Consider the following 20859-nt stretch of genomic DNA (forward strand, 5'->3'; position numbering starts at 1 on the left):
CTGGTAAGAGTGGGACAGACTGAAGTTCCCATTCCCCAAAGGCTTTATCTGCATTCAGTGAGGTACAGCTAGATGTTCATCCTTAGCATTACTTCTTTCTGTCATGAGGGAAGTATCTCCACTATACATTTTTCCTCATCTTGTCCCATAAACATTTCAAATAAACATTTGTTACTAGTATGAATGAGTTTCCCTAACCTTTACATGCAGAATTTTTATTTTAAATCTTATCAAATAAGAAGTGGTCAGAATCTTCAAGATTTGAGGTTCCCTTTTGTCAAAATAACCACAATTTAGGTTGAGTTTAAAAAAAATTAGCTCAGAACAGGCACTGAGTTTGAGAAGAATGACTCTTCAGAAGTCAAGTGTCACCTCGATGATGGCAAACTTCTTACAATGTTCACAGAAAAGCTTACCCTTTTCTGTTGCCTAATGAAACCTGCAATACAGCAACTTATTGATTGTCCTGCATGGTTCACCCAAAAAGGCGGATCCAAAAAGACTGACAGTAGCCAAGTTTAATTCTTATGTGCAATTTTTTATCACTCTCAAAACACAAAGAACAATTCATAAACATATATTTCTAAAACATGCTAGGAAAGCATGTTATCACATGCTTAGTCCAGAAAATATGTGGGGCCCAAGGATGAAAAAGAGTACATACAACACCTCTAAAATGTATTTATGCATATGGTATTTTAAAAAATATTGTGATGAAATATAAGGTGCCAGCACTACAATATTAAAACTGCTAAAGCTCATAATTTTGAATAGAACGAACAAGGATTAGCTTTGCATTACAAACAGCTAAATCTGTCCTTAGTTACAAAAAATGCACAAGCTTCTTGTAACACAGTCCATCTTGTGAGATTCAGCTTCAGGTTTTGCACAACACGGTTGATCCTCGAGGTAGATTCCATCCCATACTGAAGGTGAACATGTTGTCTATGGGGTATACCAAATTCAGCAGCTCACACAGCATCCATCAATCAGCACAACTAATTTGAGAGCTCTTTGTTTATGCACTGAAAAAAAGGCACTTTGCCATACACAGGGTTGGGTTTCTTATCTCATCAAACCCTCTTTAACAGATACTTCCCCCAGCATGTGCAGGGAATGGATTCCCATGCGAATCTCTAGTCAGACAGTACAGTCTGTGAGACAAAGAAAACTTCAGTGCCAGGTGTTCTTATCTTTCTTATTTCCAGTCAAAATATACTGGCTGAGCTGGGCAGACTCCTTGCAGCGACAGAAAACAAGGGCCCATAGGCAAACCAAGTAACAGCAAAGATCTCATGACAAGGGGAGGGAAAAAAAACCCAAACCCCCAGACTGCCTTAAGACATTGCACTCTATTTGCTCTCCCCACCACCTCTACCACTCATGCTCCCACCAAACTGGTGCTGCCACCAAAGCTGACATATTCTGCCTATACCCTCCCCCAGTCATTCAAGTTTTCTAACCTCACTAAGAAAAAATTGCATGGAAGAAAACCAATGGAGGAGACAGCAAAGTGCATCATGATTGTATCATAAACTCTGGAACACAGAAGAACCTTTTGAATTAATGCACACACACACACAAAAGATGCACACACAAAGAAACCAAGGAAAATAGGCCAAAAATACTAAATTTCAGGAAAAAAATTGTTCTTAACTATACATAAAACTTATCTGTGAAGGCACATAGCCACACTGAGGCATCGTTTTCCTCTAGAGATCCAAGGGTCCTCCTATCTGAGAATTTCTTGCAGTACAAGGCATTTGAGAGGCAAAACCCAGCTGATGTTGCAGGATACCTACCTCAAACAGAACAAATTTGCAACAGGTCTGTGGTGCAAACACAACAGTGACTTGGGATGAATCACACCAAGAAGCAACCTCTTGCCAGAATTCACTGGCCTAGGAGTAACACACTGATTTAATTTTCTCATTAGAAAATTAATTTCTGAATAAATTACATTTTAGCATAAATTTCTGTGTGTCAATAGAAGCACAGTATATGTTGGATCAGCCTGCCCTTCTCCATGTTAAAAACTAGTTTTATTTTTGGCTTCTTAGAGCTTGTGGTCTGTAAAGGTAGTTCTCCAGTCAAACTGCAAGTGTCAGAAAACAGAAGTGCTGCATAATTTGCTCAAGACTGTGCAGAAAAATGTGTTTTAATCCATATCTAGTCCATGGATAGCAATGTTTTCTCAGTGCTGAGTCCATTTAATGCTTTTGAGGTCAATTCCATCCTGCACCATTTCCCAGAGAGGGCTGTAAAGAAAAGGAGAAAACTGAGGGCTAGCTAAAATGCACAGGACATCATCAACAATAATTAAACAGATTTTTTCAATGACACAAGGAATTAGGAGATATCTATCTGCCTGTCTTGCCCTTCTGGAGGTCAGTGAGCTTCAGGTGATCAGCCCTCAACTGTGTTCTCAACCAAAAATACAAGAGATGAGAGGGCAGATGCTCCACCTCATTTCCTGCTCCTACTTTCAGCATAAAGCACTGGTGTCTCTGAGACTGAGCCCTAGCATTTTTACTGTCCAGATTAGTCACCAGTCTTTCAGTTTCATCAGAATAAAACAATTTATCAATACATTAACTCAGTAATACCATCTCTGGCTTAAAATCTCCTAGGTACTGCCTTATGTGCCTGCCCTACTCATATTCTTTCTCTGAATAGAAAAGGTTTAGTGTCAGGTTTGTTTCCTTAGAAATTTATTTGTCACTAATGTTCGAATCAGGCTCCTACCCACCTGGGGGACAAAGTTGCTGATATGGAGAAACACCAGCAGATTCTTGAAGCAAACAATTACTTGCAAGTAAATAAATCCAATTCTTCCCATGATTACCACACCTAAGAAGTCTTTGTGTTCAATGAGACAATATCTCACCTCATTTCCCTCAGCCTCTTCACGTGCTGTATGCACTTCTGCACTGTATAATCCACTTCTTCTTCTGTAGTGAAACGACCGATGCCAAACCTAAAGAAAAAGAAAATCTTAAGGAACTGAATAACAAGTACATGAAGAGGGTGGAACAAATTTATGTTTATCAGGAAAGAAAAATATTTGGAAGCATAAGGGCAGACCACACTACACACCTTATAGATGAGTGAGCCAAGTCTTCATCTGTTCCGATTGCCCGCAAAACATAGGAAGGCTCCAGAGAAGCTGATGTGCAAGCACTGGGAAAGGGTAGGCAGGGAAATGTCAGACTTTTGCTTAATCTCCTCCAACACAGAACAGGTCACTTACCTCTTTACAACACCATCTATCTACTTCCCCAGCCTCCTAGAAACCACAAGTGAATACAAGCAAGTAAAGTGATATTTCTGCTACTGCAGAAAAAAAGAATACAAGAACCAGGCATTATTGAGAAATGAGAGTAATAAATTAGGAGTATAAGGAAAGGAGAGAGAATACAGGTAATACACAAGAATAAACACAATGCCACATAGAGGCAGCAGGAATGCAGATTAAGAGGTAGCTGATGTAGAGGCTGTGAAAAAAAGACAGAAACTACCTGGAGAAAGTAATACACTCAGAACATAAAAGGAAAAAAAAAAAAAAAAAGACTTCACAAGCTGCTGTTTGGCAGCAGAACAAATACATGAAAAACAGCGCACAGAAGGATCCAGAGCGAGATGATTGCAGTTGTCAATAGAGAGAGCTTCCACTTTGCAGCAGTATACAGAACTGGTTACATGACTCAGTTGGCCGTGACTCCGTTTTTACAGGTAGCAACATGCAGTGCCAATTGGAGAGCTGTAAAAAGCTCCCCAGTGCACTAAGTAGAGACTCAAAAGAGATCTTCACATTACAGAAGTGTTTGGCTTCAGGGGCAGTCATGTGGAGACTTGCTCTTCCTCCTCATAGTGCCAACTAGTTTCTAATTAGGATATGTTGACCACTTTGTTCTCAAAGGTGAGAGAAGGAGAGGAGGGGCATCTTTACACTCCATTCATTTCATCCTGAACATCAGGTTTGTCTGGGTAACTGAAATATTCCTCATCACTCCTGTAGTCAGGAGAGCGCCATAAAAGCACATGCAATTTTCTTTCTCAGTTTGGCATTTAACACAGGAACTATGAGCTGATTTAATTCAGATATGTGCCCAGCTTCACTAATCGCAGTAAAAATCTGCTGAAGGACAGAAGTTGTTCAAATCTTGGTGGCCTTTAGAATAAAAGTGTCACCAGTAGAAGTTAAGGTTACTCAAATAACCAGTTTGCAAGGCTAGTAGGTAGGAATTTCTGGGTTAATTTTGTGGGGGTCTTTCTGTTAGGATATTTTTTTGGTTGGTTTTTGTTTAGTTTTGTTTGTTGTTTTTTTTTCCAGGATAAATAAATTTGACCTTCAGTTGAAATGTGTCCCTAAACACCACTGTAGAATGTAATCAATGCCAGGCTGACTCATTAACTGAATATGTGAATACAGGGCACAGAGGAAACTACTACTTAGCTTTTACCTTCATTAGCAGATGCTATTTTCTCTCAAAAATATACAACTGCTATCCTTCCCATACATTCCACATACCTTCCTGAAGACAGAGCCACATCTTTCAGAGCCATCAGAAGACTCTCCCCTTCCACATATGCAAAAGATAAATTGATGCATCCTACATACACATAAATGAAATAGAAAAAAGAATCCATCAACTGAAATCTCAAGCAAATTGTCCCCTGCAAGGCAGGATTTGCATCATGTGCTCAAGTGCATTATTCAGCCATGGCCATTAACACCAAGGAGCCAGACAGTACTAACAGGCTCAGAATTTTGCATGAGTTACCTGGATAGCGATGCTTTTGATCTCCATTCATCACCACATCAGGAACTTCACTCATTATTTTTGTAACCAATCGTTCTGCCAATTGTGAGATTCGCTTATGGTCATACTAACAGAGAAAGCAGAAAAGACACAAATAATAAACAGTATACAGTCAGACCTCACTCAAACTGCTCCATGTCACTAGCTGCAAGCAGAATTAAGTAACTGGGTTTGGCCAGACAAGGGAATGAACATAGCTGAAGCTTAAACTGTTAAACTTTGCCTGCTCTGGACACTGTTTTAAAAGAGAATAACTCCTTGGCTTGTAGCTAGCTCAGTCTTCACAAATGTTTCAAACCACTCAGAAAGATCTACCTACACAAGCTGCCAAACCGACTTTCATAACAGCATTGAGTTCTTTGGGTTTAAAGACAAGTTACGCAGTGCAGAAGATGATGCATTTTGCACACAAGAAAGGGCTCCTATTACGACAATGCCTCTTATTTCCCAGGAGCTCTCTAACTGTACCACAGAAAGACATGGACTTGCAAATGACTATGAACTCAGCTTTTACAATAAGTAACCTGTATGGCGAGACACATGCCCATGTGCAGTGTCTTGCTCTAGACTGAAAAATGAGGTCACTTAAACCAAGAAAGCAGAAAGGTGTAGGATCAGCTTTGGCACACAGGACTGGCCACATGCACACATGCAATTCATGCTTGTTTACACTTGAAAAAGTTAAAAGAAAACCAGGCTAGCTCCAACACCAGTTGGTTTTAAAATGCCGTAATTTTGCCAGGCAAGGAGGAGAATCCAGATTGGGGGTTTGTGCAGAATTCAGACTCTGCAGGCTCCCTAGCCTCAACTTCCATAACCACACAGCTCAGAAGGTGGAATTCTGCTTATCTCCTGGAAAGAAGCCTGATCCTTGGATGCAGGTATCTGGCCTATGCATCCCATTGTCACTGTAAGTATTTTTACTTTCCAGCTGTAAGGAAGACATTGGTGCTCACAAACCAATGTAGCACCATACAGAGGCTCAGACACCAGACCTAGCAAGTAAACTTTACTGTCCAAGCTAGGAAAAAAAAGAAAATAAATTCTTAGTTGCAAAGCTGCAGTAAACTTTAAATTATACTTAATAGGTGCAATACATATAATAACAGACTGGGAAGTCTTATTTTTTCAATATACATTACATAAACATGACAGTCATTTCAAAGATGTTGCTAATACAGATGTGCATAATGGAGAAGTAAATACAAGCACATAAATCCATATTTCATTAAAACTGTCAATTGTAGCCTTGTTGTAGAAAACTACAACTATTCAAGAAACTCAAGAAATAAAAAGAAACTTTAGAAAGAACTTACAATCACCCAAAAACATCCCTTAAATTCTCAAAACATTCACTTAATGCTAAAATATGAGAATCAAATTTAATTCAGTTACATAGCTGCAAAAATACCTAAGGAATCCATAACTTAAATGGTGCTTTTACATTATTTTCTGGAACCCAGGAAAAGTATCTTGCTGCACATACCTCCATCTCCTGCTGTGCCACTTCACATGCTGCCCCCAGTCCCACTGCTAGAGGTGTGGGCACAGTCCCAGACCGCAGTCCTCTCTCCTGGCCTCCCCCACTCTGCAGGGGCTCTAGCCTGACACGTGGTCGACGGCGAACATAGAGAGCACCAACCCCTTGGAAGCAAGGAAAGCTGTTTTACCATATGCCCAGAGTTCTGAAATTATGAACAGGGACTCCAAACTTTGGTAAATTTCTTATTTCCACAGCAAACACACACGTGAACACTTAATGGGAGAAAAATAAAGTGAACAAGTTCAGTATTGTTTTCTAGGAAATGGTGTTTATCCCCAATAACCATGTTGAGGCTTGCAGAGCTTCAGCCATGGGAGCTCAGCTTCTTCCACTCTGCTTCAGTCACCCAAGGACTCAGTGCTTCTCCTCCTTCCCACAATTCCTGTACACAGCTGAAGTTCAGCCCCTTGCACTAAAGTTTTTATGGGCATTCACCAGTGCTCTCTTACTGACTTCCAAGTTCTTTCCCTCGATTACTGGACCAGCACCAGTCCCAGGAGTCCTCTCCCTTTCTTCTCATTAGGAAGACTCATTAGTGGCAACAATTTTCAGCGAGTGGATTAGATAAGCCAGTTTTGCTAGTCAGTCACTTTAGTGCTCTACTCTCCTCACCTTGAAACCAAATTTTCATGTCTTTGAGTGCCCTGGTACACTTAATAAGTGACTGTCACCACAGGAAGGACAGTTGCAACTTCTCAGCATAACAAATGGTGAAAATTTATGTCTATCACTTGTCCAAAATTACTAGTTGAAAACTTAGTCCTTGTCCAGAGATAATGTCTTCAGCTCTCAGCAGAACTCAGAAAAAAAAACCCTTGTTGAAAAATAAGAATTTTGGTTTTTGTTTCTGAATAGAATAACAAAAGTTATAATATTATATATATAATGTTATATATAATATAACGTTATAAGTTAAAATGCTGTATGTATAGCATACAGCAAACCTGATTTCTGGCTCTCTAACACCCACTGTCACAAGCCAAATAGACCTTGACAATAATAATAGCTGTATTTTTAGTATTTGTCAGTCAACCAGAAAATGTATAGCTGGATTTTAAACCCCATTCTGCAAAGAAAATGCACAAATGGAGTTGTTGGAATGGAGCCACTGATAGTAGATAACAATCAAAAATCATCTATCAGTTACCTTTTGGTCTCCTTGTTTCAAATCACACTCTGGTCTAAACTTTGCTCTATCACCAAGTGATTTCATTTCAATAATTTCAGCATTAGTTCTGCTTCACACCAAGCACATGACTCCTGAAAAACCCACTGCTGCTATGCTGCCACCATCATACAACATTCTTTCTTCTTTCAGTGAAGCCACCTCAACCCATCTAGCATTGAAGATCTACTTACTGCAGCTCTACGCTGGCAGCAGTGCCTGAGCTACTCTGCAGTCTGTCCAACACCATTCAGAACAGCTTTCTACAGCTCAAGTAACTGACACTGTGACAAATGGGTTCGACTTCACACCTTGTGTTGTTACCTTAAGGTAGGTATGGAGACAACAATTCCCTATAAAGCACTTCAGTGAGTACCTTTGGGCCCATAAATTTTATGGCCACTGATGCTCATTAAGTCAATTTTCATGTTGTTGACGTCCATAGGAATTTTACCAATCGCTTGTGCAGCATCCGTGTGGAAGAAAACGTTACGTGCACGGCAGATCTCACCTGTAATAAAAACACCAAACCAAAACCAGATTACCTTAACTAATTGCTATGATCCCAAAGATTCCAGCACTGGATCTAAAGCATGACTGAATCTAAACCAAGAGGAAGTTATTGAGCTATCTGAGGTGACAAAGGCAGAAATGGGGGATGTGATGTTTCTTTTACACTGAAGTGGCTAAAGCTGTGCAGGGGCTACTGTAGTTTGATGCCTTGGCACAGGTTTAGGCAGGTAAGACTACAGTGAATTTCTCCAGCTGAGAAGGTAAAAGTCTTCTACTGTTAAGAATTGAGACTATTTCCAAACCCACACCTAACAAGCTTAAGAACAAATGGTTACATGAAATATCAAAGTCTCCACACAGAAATGACTCCACAGTTGGAAAATATTGGTTTTTATTGCTTCTTTTGCTTTTCAAAGTCCAGTACAAGCCAGCCTTCCTTTCAAGTTTCTATTTGCCATATATTTTTATGTCATTCCCTCTATTTTCCAAGTTTTCCAGCATTCAGCTTCAAAAATATTCTCAGAATTATCACACACACACTTATTACTACCACATGAAGTCAGCTGAACTGGTCACCAGGCTAAAATATATGAAGAAATAATGTATTGTTCATGGGCAGAAAACGTAAGTATTATTTATTTGTGTCATAAAAAAAATCACAATACATCTTCCACAGGATCTGCACAGCTGCATCCGAGACCTCTCCTCTGCACAAGAGGTTCAACATGGCACTTCACAGGATAAGTAACCCCCACTGTGGTCCAGCAAGGTCAGGCCACAGGCCACACATCACACAGTAGCAGGGCTTCAGGTTCCCTCTGCAAGGCCTCAGGCCTGGCCTTTTGGACCTGTTCAAGGTGTTAGAACATACCAGGAGAACTACAGCTGGCACCAGCTGTCTCTGGCATTTAAACACGGGACCATAGTAAGGACCTTGACAATATAAGCACAGGAAGAAAAAAAGAATCCCTGGGGCTATAAGCAACTCACTGATGCTCAAATGCTTGTCAACAAAGAAACACAACCAACCTTGAAAAACTTTGGCAAAAATAATGTTTTGAGCTTAAAGAAGAAAGAAATAAATGCAGCAGCTAAGGAAGAAAACCAGATACATGAGATGCCTGCCACAGCCTAAGAAAACAATACCCTACGGAATATGTACTCCAGAGCAGTCCAAATATTGTCCAAAAACTCAAACATCTTATGAAAGGCTATCTTGAATATGAAGGTGTGCTGGGTTTGGCTGGGGTAGAGCTAACTTCCTCCACAATGGCTAGTATAGGTCTGTGTTTTGGATTTGTGCCGAACACAGGGGTAATAACAGATGTTTCTGATATTGCTTGACCAGGGCTTGCACAGAGCCAAGGCCTCTTCTGCCCCTCATATGGCCATACTGGCAAGGGGGCTGTGGGTATGTGAGAGGCTGGGAGGAGACACACCCAGGACAGGTGACTCAAACTTACTAAAGAGACATTTCAGACCGTATGACATATGCCATACACTTTCAGTACAGAAAACTGGGAGGAAGAAGGTGGAAGGGGGAGACATTTGGAGTGATGGTGTTTGTCTTCCCAAGTCACCACTAGGATGGGGCCCTGCTCTCCTGGAGGTGCCTGTCCATGGAAAGCAGTATGGAATTCTTTGTTTTTCTTTGCTTGTGTGCATGGTTTTTGCTTTCCAGATTAAACTGTCTTTATCTCAATCCCTGCATTTTCTAGCTTTTACCATTCCAATTGTCTCCCCAGTCCTGCTGGTAGGGGAGTGACTGAGTGGCTGCAAGGTGCTTGGTTGCCAGCTCGGGTGAAACTAGGTCAGAAAGGGTATCTGTATATGTTTTGCTACTGTCACAGTAAACTATCAACAAATCACCTGGGATCCAGGGATCTGGAGGATCATCAGGGAGGCACATGCTCACCCTGCTTGCTCCAACAACCGTGGTTCTCCAGGGTCTCCCTTCATCTGCTCTGAGGTCCCTGTCACTCCACCTGCCAGCTCAGAGCCTGGCTCACCCTCTCCCTGCCTCCTGTTCCAGAAGCATAGCTCTTCAGTGGGCTTTTGGCCTACAAAGCAATTGTTCATGACTCTATACGGCAATACTGGGGGAAGGATTGTCCAAGTGTGGTGCTCACTATCCCACTCCAAATCCTGCACAATTCTCCTCTTAAACACTACAAGCGCTCAATAAATCATTATAGTATATAAGCCAATTTTGGCCAGTTATTCTGTACAATTTTTTAATCCATCGTACAATCGAATGAATTGCAGCTGATCCATCCAGAGCAATGATTGCTGCAATGCTCACCATAAAGGTAGTGCATTTCATTCCCATTTCCCTTTGAAATCAATTTTTATTTGGGACAGTAGTATTATTTATTTATAGTACATTTTTTATTTTAAAATATGTTATCATTTTTTCCTTAGCTATATTACACCTAATCTTTTGCATCAGTACCATTTGGAGATGAAAACATTATCTAAAATGAAGCAGAAGCAACCTTAGTTGGCATCTAGAAGCCGCAGTGTACTTACCAATGTCATGAATAGGCTGCTTTACTCCTATTTCATTATTTACAGTCATTACAGAAACCAAACTTGTATCGGGCTGGAATGCAGCCTCCAGCTCCTGGCGAAAGATTCAGAAGGACAAAAGTTGTGACTAACAGAGAAGCAGGATTTCAGTGCACATCTTCAATTTACCAGCAACTCAACCACCAGTCCCTCATTTGCAACAAACACCTAGGGTTCTGACAAACCGCTCTGGGGAGAACACTAACCCATGTGAACATCAAATGCCTGTTGGAAGAGGAGTGAATCAACTGTGTCTCTGAATGTCCTAACCCTTCAATGCACCTGGCACCCCACTTGATTAAATCAAATCTCAACAGGCTTTGCTATATCCCATATATGTCCCCGAACTATTTTCTTTAATGAATTAACCACCCACAGTACAGCTTAAGCCTCTTCCAGCCAAGGTGAGGCTGGCTGTAAAGGAACTGCTCTTTAAACAGTCACATCACATCTGCAGCAACATGCTCAGAAAACACCACTCATTACTGTGCCCACAGGCTGATCCCTTGGTCCCATCACAAACCACTGCTCTCCATGGCAGGTGAGGGACTGCGAATAAAACTGTTGCTGCCCTGTGCTAAAGGACGTCAACGATGAACTAAAAACATACAACTTCTACATTTTAGGGCTGCAGCCAGTACACACAGAAGGGCTGGCTCATGGACAGCCATAGGAAGTACTGTAATCACTGAAACAATGCCTCAAGTACTGGGCTCCTTATAGGGTACTCAACAGCTCCAGCTGCACAGTAGCAGCTGAAGGGTGGGACAGAAGGTGGATGTTCTGGTTGAGAAAAAGTGTAGGATGTTAGAACAGAAAATCCTTTTCCAGGTCTGACAGATTTAGCTATGATTCTCATACTACTTTGTGATATTTATTATCCTTTTAGAGGACACAAGGTTTTGAGCATCAATTTGAAGCAAAAACCTCTTCTTTTTTTAGTTTCTTTCTGTCAGTAACAACTTACCTTCAGATCTATGAGCCCATTTTTTTTAACAGGTAGATATGTGATGTGAAAACCTTCTGTTTCCAGGGAACGACAAGAATCCAACACACACTTGTGCTCTGTTTGCGTAGTAATGATATGCTTTTTTCTGGATTTATAGAACCTTGCAACACCCTGTCAGGCACAGTCCATGAAAAAGAAATTGGCCACTGAAGAAAGCAGGCATTACACAGTATGATCGGAAATAAGAAATTACTACTTAGATATAGGTCATTTGGATCTTTCCTGTTTGACCCAAGTCATGAATCTAAAAGGTACTGACAGATAATCCACACTACATATCTCCATCAGCACCTGCTTTTCAATGCATCTTACTTCTCAAAAACTCTGTGAAAATCTTTATTGCTGTTAAGCTGTAGAAGCCATTAACCAAAGCATTTTTGGAAAACTTTTGCAATGGAGTCATAAACACTGAGAAGTCTGAACAACCACATACCACATACAAAACCTAGTCTTCATAAGAAAAAGGTTTATAATCTGCATGTCCACTATATTTCACAATAAAGATTTTAATTACATAAGCAGAAGGAATGTATTTAGTGCATGCGAGACAAACATCAAATATTTTACATTGCCCTCAAAATCATGTCCCAGGCATCAAAACATTCATCCATGTATTTCCTCCACATATGTAAGAGAGTATCACAAAAAGTAAATCCAGAAATGCAAATATGTTATACTCCAACATATTATTAACGTTTAAATTGTTGAGAGATGCATACAATTCCTAAATACAAAATTTTAACATAATAAATGAGAATCAGTATAAACTTTTTACCTTAATTGCCATATTATTGGACTCTGTTGCACCACTGGTAAATATAATTTCCCGTGAATCAGCTCCTATTAAATCTGCAACTTGCTGTTTAAAAAGAAATACAAATTTAACTTGTTAAGAAAACATAGAATAAATTCACTACAGCAAAATACATGTGAAATGTTTTCAAGAATACTCCCTTGAGCTTCAAAGGATTACAGCTGGTACCTAACAAAGTTATGCTAAAAATAGTCTAAATATCTGAATTATAAAATACACAAGGAATCCACAGTCATTAGAAGTGGTATTAAGCATTAACCTGTTATAACACAGATAAAAGCTTAAGTAGACAAAACCCCACTACATATTACTTAAAAAAAAATGAAAAACATCCTTCCCTAAGATTAGAAGAATGATAAGATAAGGAGTTAGTCCAATGACTGCAGCAACATGCTTGTGACTCCAGGAAACCACTAATACTGTGGCACTTTTACGTACAGTATTGGTTTCTGCCATTTCAGTTGCTCTAATATCACTATTGGAGCAAGTGCTGACTTCTACACCTGGGACTGGAGAACCCTGGGAGCCCAGACAGATTGGGGAACAAGAGGCTGGAGAGCAGCAGCACAGAAATCTGAGACCTGGAAGTTTGGGCTGAGGGCAAGTGCAACAGGAGCCAGCAGTGCCCTGGCAGCCCCAAGGGTCAGCCTGTCCTAGGGGACATCAGGCCCAGCATTGCCAATCGAGCAAGGGGGAGACTGTCCTGTCCTGTCCTGCTCTGCTCTGGGGAGGCTGCACCTCAAGTCCTGGGGGCACTTTGGGGCAAATCTATATAAGGATATGAAGTTATCAGAGAACATCCAGAGGAGGGCCATGAAATGGTTAAGGGTCTAGAGGACAGTCTGTAAAACAAACAGCTGAGGTCACTTGGTTCTTTCAGTCTGAAGAAAAGGAAACTGAAGTCAGACCTCACTGGGGGCTGCAGCTTCCTCATGAGGGGCATCAGAGAGGCAGCTCTCTGCTCTCAGTGATCAATGACAGGGCTTGAGGAAACAGATAGAGCTGTGTCGAGGAGGTGTAGGTAGGATAGTAGGAAAAAAGTTTTTTACCCAGAGGGTGGTCAGGCACTGGAACAAGCTCGCCAGGGAAGTGGTTACAGCCTGAAGCCTACCACAGTTCAAACAGTGTTTGGAGAATGCTCTCAGGTGGTGGGATTGTTGGGGCATCCTGTGCAGGGCCAGGGTTGGACTTCATGATGCTTGTGGTTCCCTTCCCACTTGAAGTATTCTATGAGTCTATCTTTTCCTACAATAAATCTACTAAAGTACAGCTAAGCAAAGAGGAAGCTGCTAAATCCAGCCCACAGAGAACAGGGGTTTTTTTCTTCCTTTTTTTGTTAGGTTCTTCTGACCCTGATTTTCCTCAACAGTAGGAAAACCAACGCAAACAACAACCAACAACTCACCCGCCTCGCTTTTTCCATGGCAGCCTCACTCTCCCAGCCATAGGCGTGGGTCCTGGAGTGGGGGTTGCCATAGTAGGCTGTCAGGTATGGGAGCATGCTGTCCAGGACTCTGGGATCCTGTGGAACACAAACCACCCAGCCTTAGAAAAGGAGAACGGAAACTATATCTGTCCTCTCTGGACAGACCCCCTTGCCACAGTATCAGCAGCACTTCTGTGGCAGTGTCTTGCTTTAGCTTAGACCTGACCTTAAAACTTGAGGCTATTACATGTTACGTGTAACACAAGTATTCAGCAGTTATGCTCTGTGCACATAACCCTGATCTGCACCGAAGGTCAAAGAAGAACAACATCATTTGAGAAAACAGAATCACAGACCAGTATGGGCTGGAAAAGACTTTAAAGCTTGTCTTGTTCCACGCCCCTGCCACAGGCAGGGACACACTTTCCACTAGGTCCGGTTGCTCCAAGCCCCATCCAACCTGGCCTTTCTTCTGAGCAGAAAAAAAACCAAAGTCTTAAAATGTTAAGAAAAATGTCAGATCAGTATTTTGGCTGAATTCACTTCCTGCTTCTCTCAACTGTCTCCACTCCCGCAGGGGTCGGTGGAAGCCACTTCGCGGCTCGGCCACGCTCCGGCCCTGCGGCACGGGGGCTGCCCATCCCGGGGGCTGCCCCGGCGTAGCTACAGCCCTACTGGGGGATGCCCGCACTGCCCTGTGGTGACAGGAACAGCCTGTGTCGCTACAGGTGGCGCCGAACGCCGCTTCTGTCCCCCACGGCAGCTCGAGACACACGCGACCGCTCGGGCAAGAGAACCGGGAGTGTGGGGGCCCTGCTCCGCTTCCCGTGCTCGGTACGGCCCTTACCAGCGGGGTGGTGGCCTGGACATCCATGTAAAGCGGCCGAGGAGCACCGCCGCCATCGATGGTTCGCCCTGAGGGGAGAAGAGGGGGAAAGCTGTTGTCAAGGGCCGGCAGGAGCGGGGGAGCTGTTCCTTCCCAGACAGGGGCTCTGCCCGACCGCGGCCTTACCCGATCCTGATCCGGATCCCGGTCTCGGTCCCGGTCCCGGTCCCGGTCCCCCCGCTCGGAACCGCCGGGGGGCTCGTTCGCCCCTCAGGGCCGCCAAGCGCCGCCACAGCAGCATAGCGCGCGACGGCCAGAGCGGGGCGTGCCCCCCTCTTCCTGTACGTCACGGCGCGCGCCGGAAGCGAGGCCCAGACAGGCGGAGGCGCGGTGCGGCCTAGCGAGGTACGGGCGGGGCTGGGACCCGGGAACGGGAACGGGAACGGGAACGAGAACGGGAACGGGGGAGGGGCAGGGGGGCGGGGCGCTAGTGAGGTGAAGCGCGCGCTGAGGACCCCAGTTCGCCTTCGAGAGCTCTTGCGCCTCGCAACGGTGATGGCCGCCGTTCCCGGGGAGTCCACGGCCTCCGCGGCCTGAATATCTGCACTAAGTCTTCGGCCTGGCCTCGATCTCCCTAAGGGAGGGTTCACTGCCCGCTCCTCTGCCTCCGAGACCAAGCGGCAGCCGGGAAGGTCGGGCCAGCAGTGGAGGCTCGCTCAGGTGCCGCGTGTGCTGCTCGCTAGGGACTAAGAACACACAGGGTGAGGCCCCGAAAGAGCCTCGGTTGCCACAGCGGCGCTCGCAGGAGCTTGTTGAGGGGAAACGACGCCATCGCTCCCTCCTCCTTCCTATCTGACACGCAAGGAAACAAGCCTGGGAGCCAGCACAACCTCCTGCGCTGCACGCACGAGAAGCTCTGATCTGCACAGCCTGGCCTGCCAGCCCAGTTTGGTTATAGAAGTCTGTTAGACAAAGCAGTAAATCGATATGGGTATTGTCCTTTCTTTTTTAGATGCCTGTGACCGTGGGCCCATATGGGCAGTCGCAGCCCAGCTGTTTCGACAGAGTAAAGATGGGTTTCATGATGGGCTTTGCAGTGGGCATGGCTGCAGGAGCGCTGTTCGGCACATTTTCCTGCCTCAGGTATGCCAAGGAAATGGCTTCCACAGACAAGTGGTGACAGGGAGATAGCCAGAGAGAAATGGTCATGCTGTGGGGTTGGGAAGGGATTGGGTCTGGTCCTGTGCTGGTCCCATGAATGGAACTTTGTCTGTGAGTCCCAGCTACTGCAGTAAGCCCCTGGCTTACAAAATGTGAGTGTGGTGCTGGCAGAGCATCACCCCTGGGTGCCCTGTATGTCGGGAGGTCACAGCTTCACAGACCTTTTCTTGCCTCTTGTAAGGAAGGTTCAGTGGGAAGCTGAGGCTGTGGAGGATCACCTCCAGGAGGAACCAGATGAATTGTCAATGCAGATACATGTGCAGCCCTCTCCTGGCTCCCTGAAGTGCTGTGTAAGCTCTCAGTGGCTGCATCATGGTCCCTTTGTGTGTCCCATGCCCTGCACAGAGGCAGTTACCAAACTGACCCTGAGTCTGAATGGCAGGAGTGTGGGTACACCCATGGCTCACATTGGCACAGTCCCACTGTGCAATGGAGAGTGACAAAATTCCACCTTCCCCTGCGACTCAGCATGATGACATGAAAACAAGCTGTGTTTGTTGCTCTGTTTGCTCTGGCACTGTTGACTGGTGTTGCACATAATCTGTGACAAAGAATCACTGAAGTCAGCTCTTTCATACTTTGCAGAACTCTGTTTGATGGTTTTTACCTGTGATTAAACATTGGAGATGATTTGGTAGTGCGGTGAAGGAGGAAGAGGTACAAATCTTAATCCAATGGGAGTTTGAAGTTTTCTAATCTCTCTCAATTCCCAGAGGATAAGCAGAAGATGGCAGAAGATACATATTAACAGAATTTAGAAGAATCAGTGAGAGTGGTTCTGTTGTACTTGAATGACACAGCTGCAGTACTTGTGCTGTTCTATTTTTGAGAGAAAATCTCATGTTTTAAGAATGAAGTGCATGAAATTCCTTAGACTCTTAAGTCACTGCACTGTTTAAAAGCCAAATATTACAAGAGTTTCTTGCGACAGAACAATTCTTTTTGTTTTAGTCTGACCTCAGGTAAGTGAAAAATGGAGAACAGAAACACTTTTTGAAGTTTCTAGGCCTTTCAGGTATCCCATATTAAAAACACAGAGTCAGTAGTAAATAAAAATTTAATTTTAAGTTGATGTTAAAATTTTAAGGTGATATTAAAAAGATTGCCACTGCAGCTAGAGAGGATGGCAGTACAACAGCTCAGACAACTCTTTGTACTCTGGCAAGTGAAATACTTGGCCAGCATTTTTTTTCCCATATTAAGGGTATTTGGGAGACCAGGATGCAAAGCTGTGCCTGCTAAGGGTGTGGCAGGAAGGTTCCACTGCAGGAAAAATACACATAGGCCATGTGAGGTGGGGGCCACCCAAGAGCCCCGGCAGTAGCACAGGGCACTGCACCCAGTCTCTGGGGAGGCAGCTGTACAATTGCACAGATTTAGACTGAAGAAGTGTTCAATTTGCAACCGTGAGCTGATTGTCTGAGATGTTTTCTGCTGCATGTCTGTGATCTGTCAGGTTTCAGCTTTTATATAATCCCTGTGATTTTCTTTATCTCAGGATTGGCATGAGAGGACGAGAGCTGATGGGTGGAGTTGGCAAAACGATGATGCAAAGCGGTGGGACGTTTGGGACGTTCATGGCCATTGGTATGGGAATACGCTGCTAATCTGGAGTTTGGGATTTATCCCAGAGTGCCCCCACCCAGCCATTCCTCCACTGTACAATAATAAAATCTTTAGATACCTGGAAGTGAGAGCTCTTAATGAAACAGCACAGTCCTACCCTCTGTGCTCTGCTGATTGTAAGCACACCTTTTAGAAAAATTTCTACTTTCTTCCCATCTCTTTCTCCCAAAACAATGAGAATTAATAATAATTTTTACTACATTGAAGTTCCTGTTTTACAGATAGAAGTACACCACACAAGTTTCCCCCTTTGGCACTTGGGCAGCTCACATTGCTGATGTGGATGTGGAGCTGCTTTGTCCCTTCTTGCAGTCCTCAGTCTAGGAAAGTTAGATGGTGGGTACTTCAGATTAATTATAAAATTTCTGTCCTCTTGCAAAAATAGGTGGGTTGAAGCTGGTCACATTTCTGAATTCACAGTGTCATGGGGCAGGTGCCCTCAACAGCGTAAGGGACCCCAGGATCCAGGCAGCTCCCGCAAGAGCTGTGCTCCCAGAAACAAAGCCTTTTCTTTCATTCTGGTTTAGCAGGCCTACAAGGTGGTCAGGACTTCCCTAGGAGAGCATGGAAATCCCTCCTCATCCTCCCCACCCCCAGAAGCACTGCCTACAGCTGACCTAGGAAAGGCGTTGGGTGTTGTAGTCTTCCACTACTTGCCTTTTGAAATAAGGCCTTTTTCTGCTTTTACTTTAGTTCTGTGTAAGGAAGACATGTGAGCAATAGCGCTGCCTCAACTGGCACCTGTACAGCCTGGACCTGGTACAAGTGCCTTTTCCCCAGTTTTTAAGGCAGAAACACAAATTCATGACTCAAAGCCTTTCTCAGATAAAGCACACCTAGACAGCCAGTTTTACTTCTTCCGCTGTGTTACTATTCCCAGAATCCTGCTGTATCCCCAGCCCCTCTCCACTTCTACCTTTTGCTTGCTCCAAGTTCTTTGATTAAGGACAGGCCCTTGCCACACTGCAGCTCAAGGACAGCTACAGCCCTAGAGGCTGCAGAGCAGATCCTCTCCCTGCAATACTACAGAACACCCGTAGCACTGCTGCCTGCCCCACCTTCACCCACTGCCAAGGAATGTTCTGTTCTCCCTACTCTCCACCTTGGTCTTTTCTTAGTGGTTAAAAAGGCCAGGGAGGTGGGACAGGGATAGAAAGAGCAAAGCACAGGGGCAGCTTCTCCCTAGAAACCAGACTGAAAGCAAACATAACTGACTCGTCCAGCCCCAGGACTCTCAGCCATTTGTGAAGGATGGGAGTGGAGGTGGGCAGGAGGGCTTTGTCTCTGGACTGAACTTTAAGCATGCCTGAGGAGGACAGGAGTTGTGCCCAGATCCTCAGCAACCACGGTCACACTGCACAGAGGGCTGGGAACAGCTTCTGCATGTACTCTGAGCACATGACATCCCAGGGCGTACCTGCATACTGTGTAGTCGTATCTCAGACACTGGGCACTGCACAGCATCTATCACTCACCTCCAGGCCTAAGCACACCACTGCCTAAATCACATTGGGAGAGCAGAGAAATAAAACTTCATGAAAGCCTTTTTAAGAGAATTTTATTTGAGTGGTTCTTACAAAGATTGTTGCAATATGAAAGTCTTTGATAGAAATATCAAGCTGTCTTGTCAAACACACTGAAGTAACCCAAAAATATATTTCAGAGCTCACAGAGCTTAAAAAGAGCAAAGATTATATGCAACCAGAACAAAACACTTTTCTGTATTTCCTACCCATTTTCAGACTTGGCTGAAATCCTCCAGCTCTGCCCCACTGCACTCATCTGGAAATGCAGAGATGTTTTGTTTGGAAACTTAGACACACCTCACAGTATTTACAAAGAAACTTTTACAGATACAATAATCAAAAGTTACCATCAAGAAGTAAAACCCTTCAATCCTCCTATTCTTACCAATTATTCGGCACAAAGCAAGCTGAGTAGCTGTCTGCAGTCAGCATTCAGTAGCTTTTTGGATTTTCCATTTATACAAAAACACTAAATATGTCCCTTCATCCAGTCTCTCTCTGATACTACCCTTGAGCAGATCACCCACATTTAGTGAAATGTAAAATGTCTTTGCTGCATTAAAAGAAAGGCTCATGAAACATTAAAAATGTCATTATGTCCCATCTGCCTTTTACAGAGTATTTGTTATCTATGAGCTACTTCTCGGTTCCTACAGATCACCTTTGTCAATGTACAAGAATTACAAGGCAGAACAAGAAGTCAACAGCTTTGTATACAGTGGAAATGCTAGTTAGGGAGAATGAACACACTGCATTTCTGCTTACTTCATTTTATTTTTAAAGATAGCAGGAAGTGTACACAAAATGACATTAAATCCTTTCTTTTAGTTTTATCTAAATAAAAGATAACTCAATCTTCCTCCAAAAAATACCTATGTACAAAACTGACTAAATTAATCTTCATCGTCGAACAGGAACCAGCAGTTGGGTTGCAGTCATAGAGTCTGGGAAAAGGCTGTGGTATGTTGGAAGAGGTACATACGCTGCTGTAATCATTTTACCTAATCACAAGAGGAAAAAAGTAAACATCAGTGTTTGTCATTTCTGTAATGGATGACTAAATGTAGGCGTGTACATGGAACACTCACCTGCAAACCACCTCCCATGCAAAGCATTGACAGCCGCGATGGCAGCAGCGATGGAGGGACATTTCACATACACATTGCCCTGCAAGACAGAATAGTGCAGCCCATGAGAAGTCAGAGACACTTGCCCAATGCTGTTCCCTCAGCCACCCCTGGACCTGGCTGGGAGAGAGCCACACCTGCTCCACGAGGCACCCGCTGGGATTAATCCGTAACACAGAATGAGCACAAGAGAAGGGGACGGTGGTACTGGCAGGCACTACTCCACTATGGCAGTTACTGCAACCTTCAATTTTTCTAAATAGGATTTTGCAAGATAGCCCAAACATGCATTTGACCAGCAATCACTGAGCCATGAATGGCTGATCTGCTCCTGAGAGCCTTTTAGAGAAAGGATCTAAAGGCTCCTAATCATTAAAACCATGTGAAATAAAACAGCACAAGGGGTCTGACTGCCCCCAAGGCAGCCCAGCTGCCAAGGTCTATAAGCCACAAACCTCAACTACATATGCTCCACTCAACATGCAAACTCACAGCCTATATTCCACAAGAACCAAGCACTCCCCGTTCCCCCACACAGAAGCAACACTTCAAGGGAGACAGATTCCCTAAAAATTCTCCTCCATAAACATCAGCATGTCTGTCTTTACTCGAGCAAGAACTGAGGCAAAGGGAAAATCCCATCCCCGCAGGGCAGGAAGAGCTTGAGATTGT

General features: G+C 43.8%; 3 protein-coding genes across 13 annotated transcripts in view; 1 reads left to right on the forward strand and 2 right to left on the reverse strand.

Moving 5' to 3' along the window:
- Window positions 1–523: 523 nt before the first annotated feature.
- On the reverse strand, window positions 524–15094 carry NFS1 (NFS1 cysteine desulfurase). Its single transcript, XM_058815005.1, has 13 exons — window positions 14874–15094; window positions 14709–14776; window positions 13841–13957; window positions 12397–12480; window positions 11580–11732; window positions 10574–10667; window positions 7908–8042; window positions 6310–6467; window positions 4785–4890; window positions 4532–4613; window positions 3097–3180; window positions 2888–2977; window positions 524–2258 (listed from the first exon to the last, which is right to left on the reverse strand). Exons 1-13 carry the CDS (start codon window positions 14986–14988, stop codon window positions 2195–2197), a joined length of 1350 nt encoding a protein of 449 aa, XP_058670988.1. The 5' UTR covers window positions 14989–15094; the 3' UTR covers window positions 524–2194.
- ROMO1 (reactive oxygen species modulator 1) lies at window positions 15017–17598 on the forward strand. 3 transcript variants are annotated; one of them, XM_058815006.1, is made up of 3 exons: window positions 15017–15092; window positions 15700–15830; window positions 17407–17598. In XM_058815006.1, exons 2-3 carry the CDS (start codon window positions 15700–15702, stop codon window positions 17513–17515), a joined length of 240 nt encoding a protein of 79 aa, XP_058670989.1. In that variant the 5' UTR covers window positions 15017–15092; the 3' UTR covers window positions 17516–17598. The 3 variants fall into 3 exon arrangements, with proteins under 3 accessions (XP_058670989.1, XP_058670990.1, XP_058670992.1); XM_058815007.1 differs by lacking the exon at window positions 15017–15092 and adding an exon at window positions 15202–15407; XM_058815009.1 differs by lacking the exon at window positions 15017–15092 and adding an exon at window positions 15371–15448.
- Window positions 17599–19075: 1477 nt separating this feature from the next.
- The window catches only part of RBM39 (RNA binding motif protein 39), a 28542-nt gene continuing 26758 nt past the window's right edge, over window positions 19076–20859 (reverse strand). For all 9 annotated transcript variants that reach the window (XM_058814916.1, XM_058814914.1, XM_058814915.1 and 6 more), the window contains 2 exons: window positions 20149–20227; window positions 19076–20061 (listed from right to left, as the gene is read on the reverse strand). In XM_058814916.1, coding sequence (XP_058670899.1) covers window positions 19961–20061; window positions 20149–20227 — 180 coding nt within the window. In that variant the 3' untranslated portion in view covers window positions 19076–19960. The remainder of the gene's footprint in view (window positions 20062–20148; window positions 20228–20859) is intronic.

Source organism: Ammospiza caudacuta, chromosome 15, assembly GCF_027887145.1.
Source record: "Ammospiza caudacuta isolate bAmmCau1 chromosome 15, bAmmCau1.pri, whole genome shotgun sequence".
NCBI lineage: Eukaryota > Metazoa > Chordata > Aves > Passeriformes > Passerellidae > Ammospiza > Ammospiza caudacuta.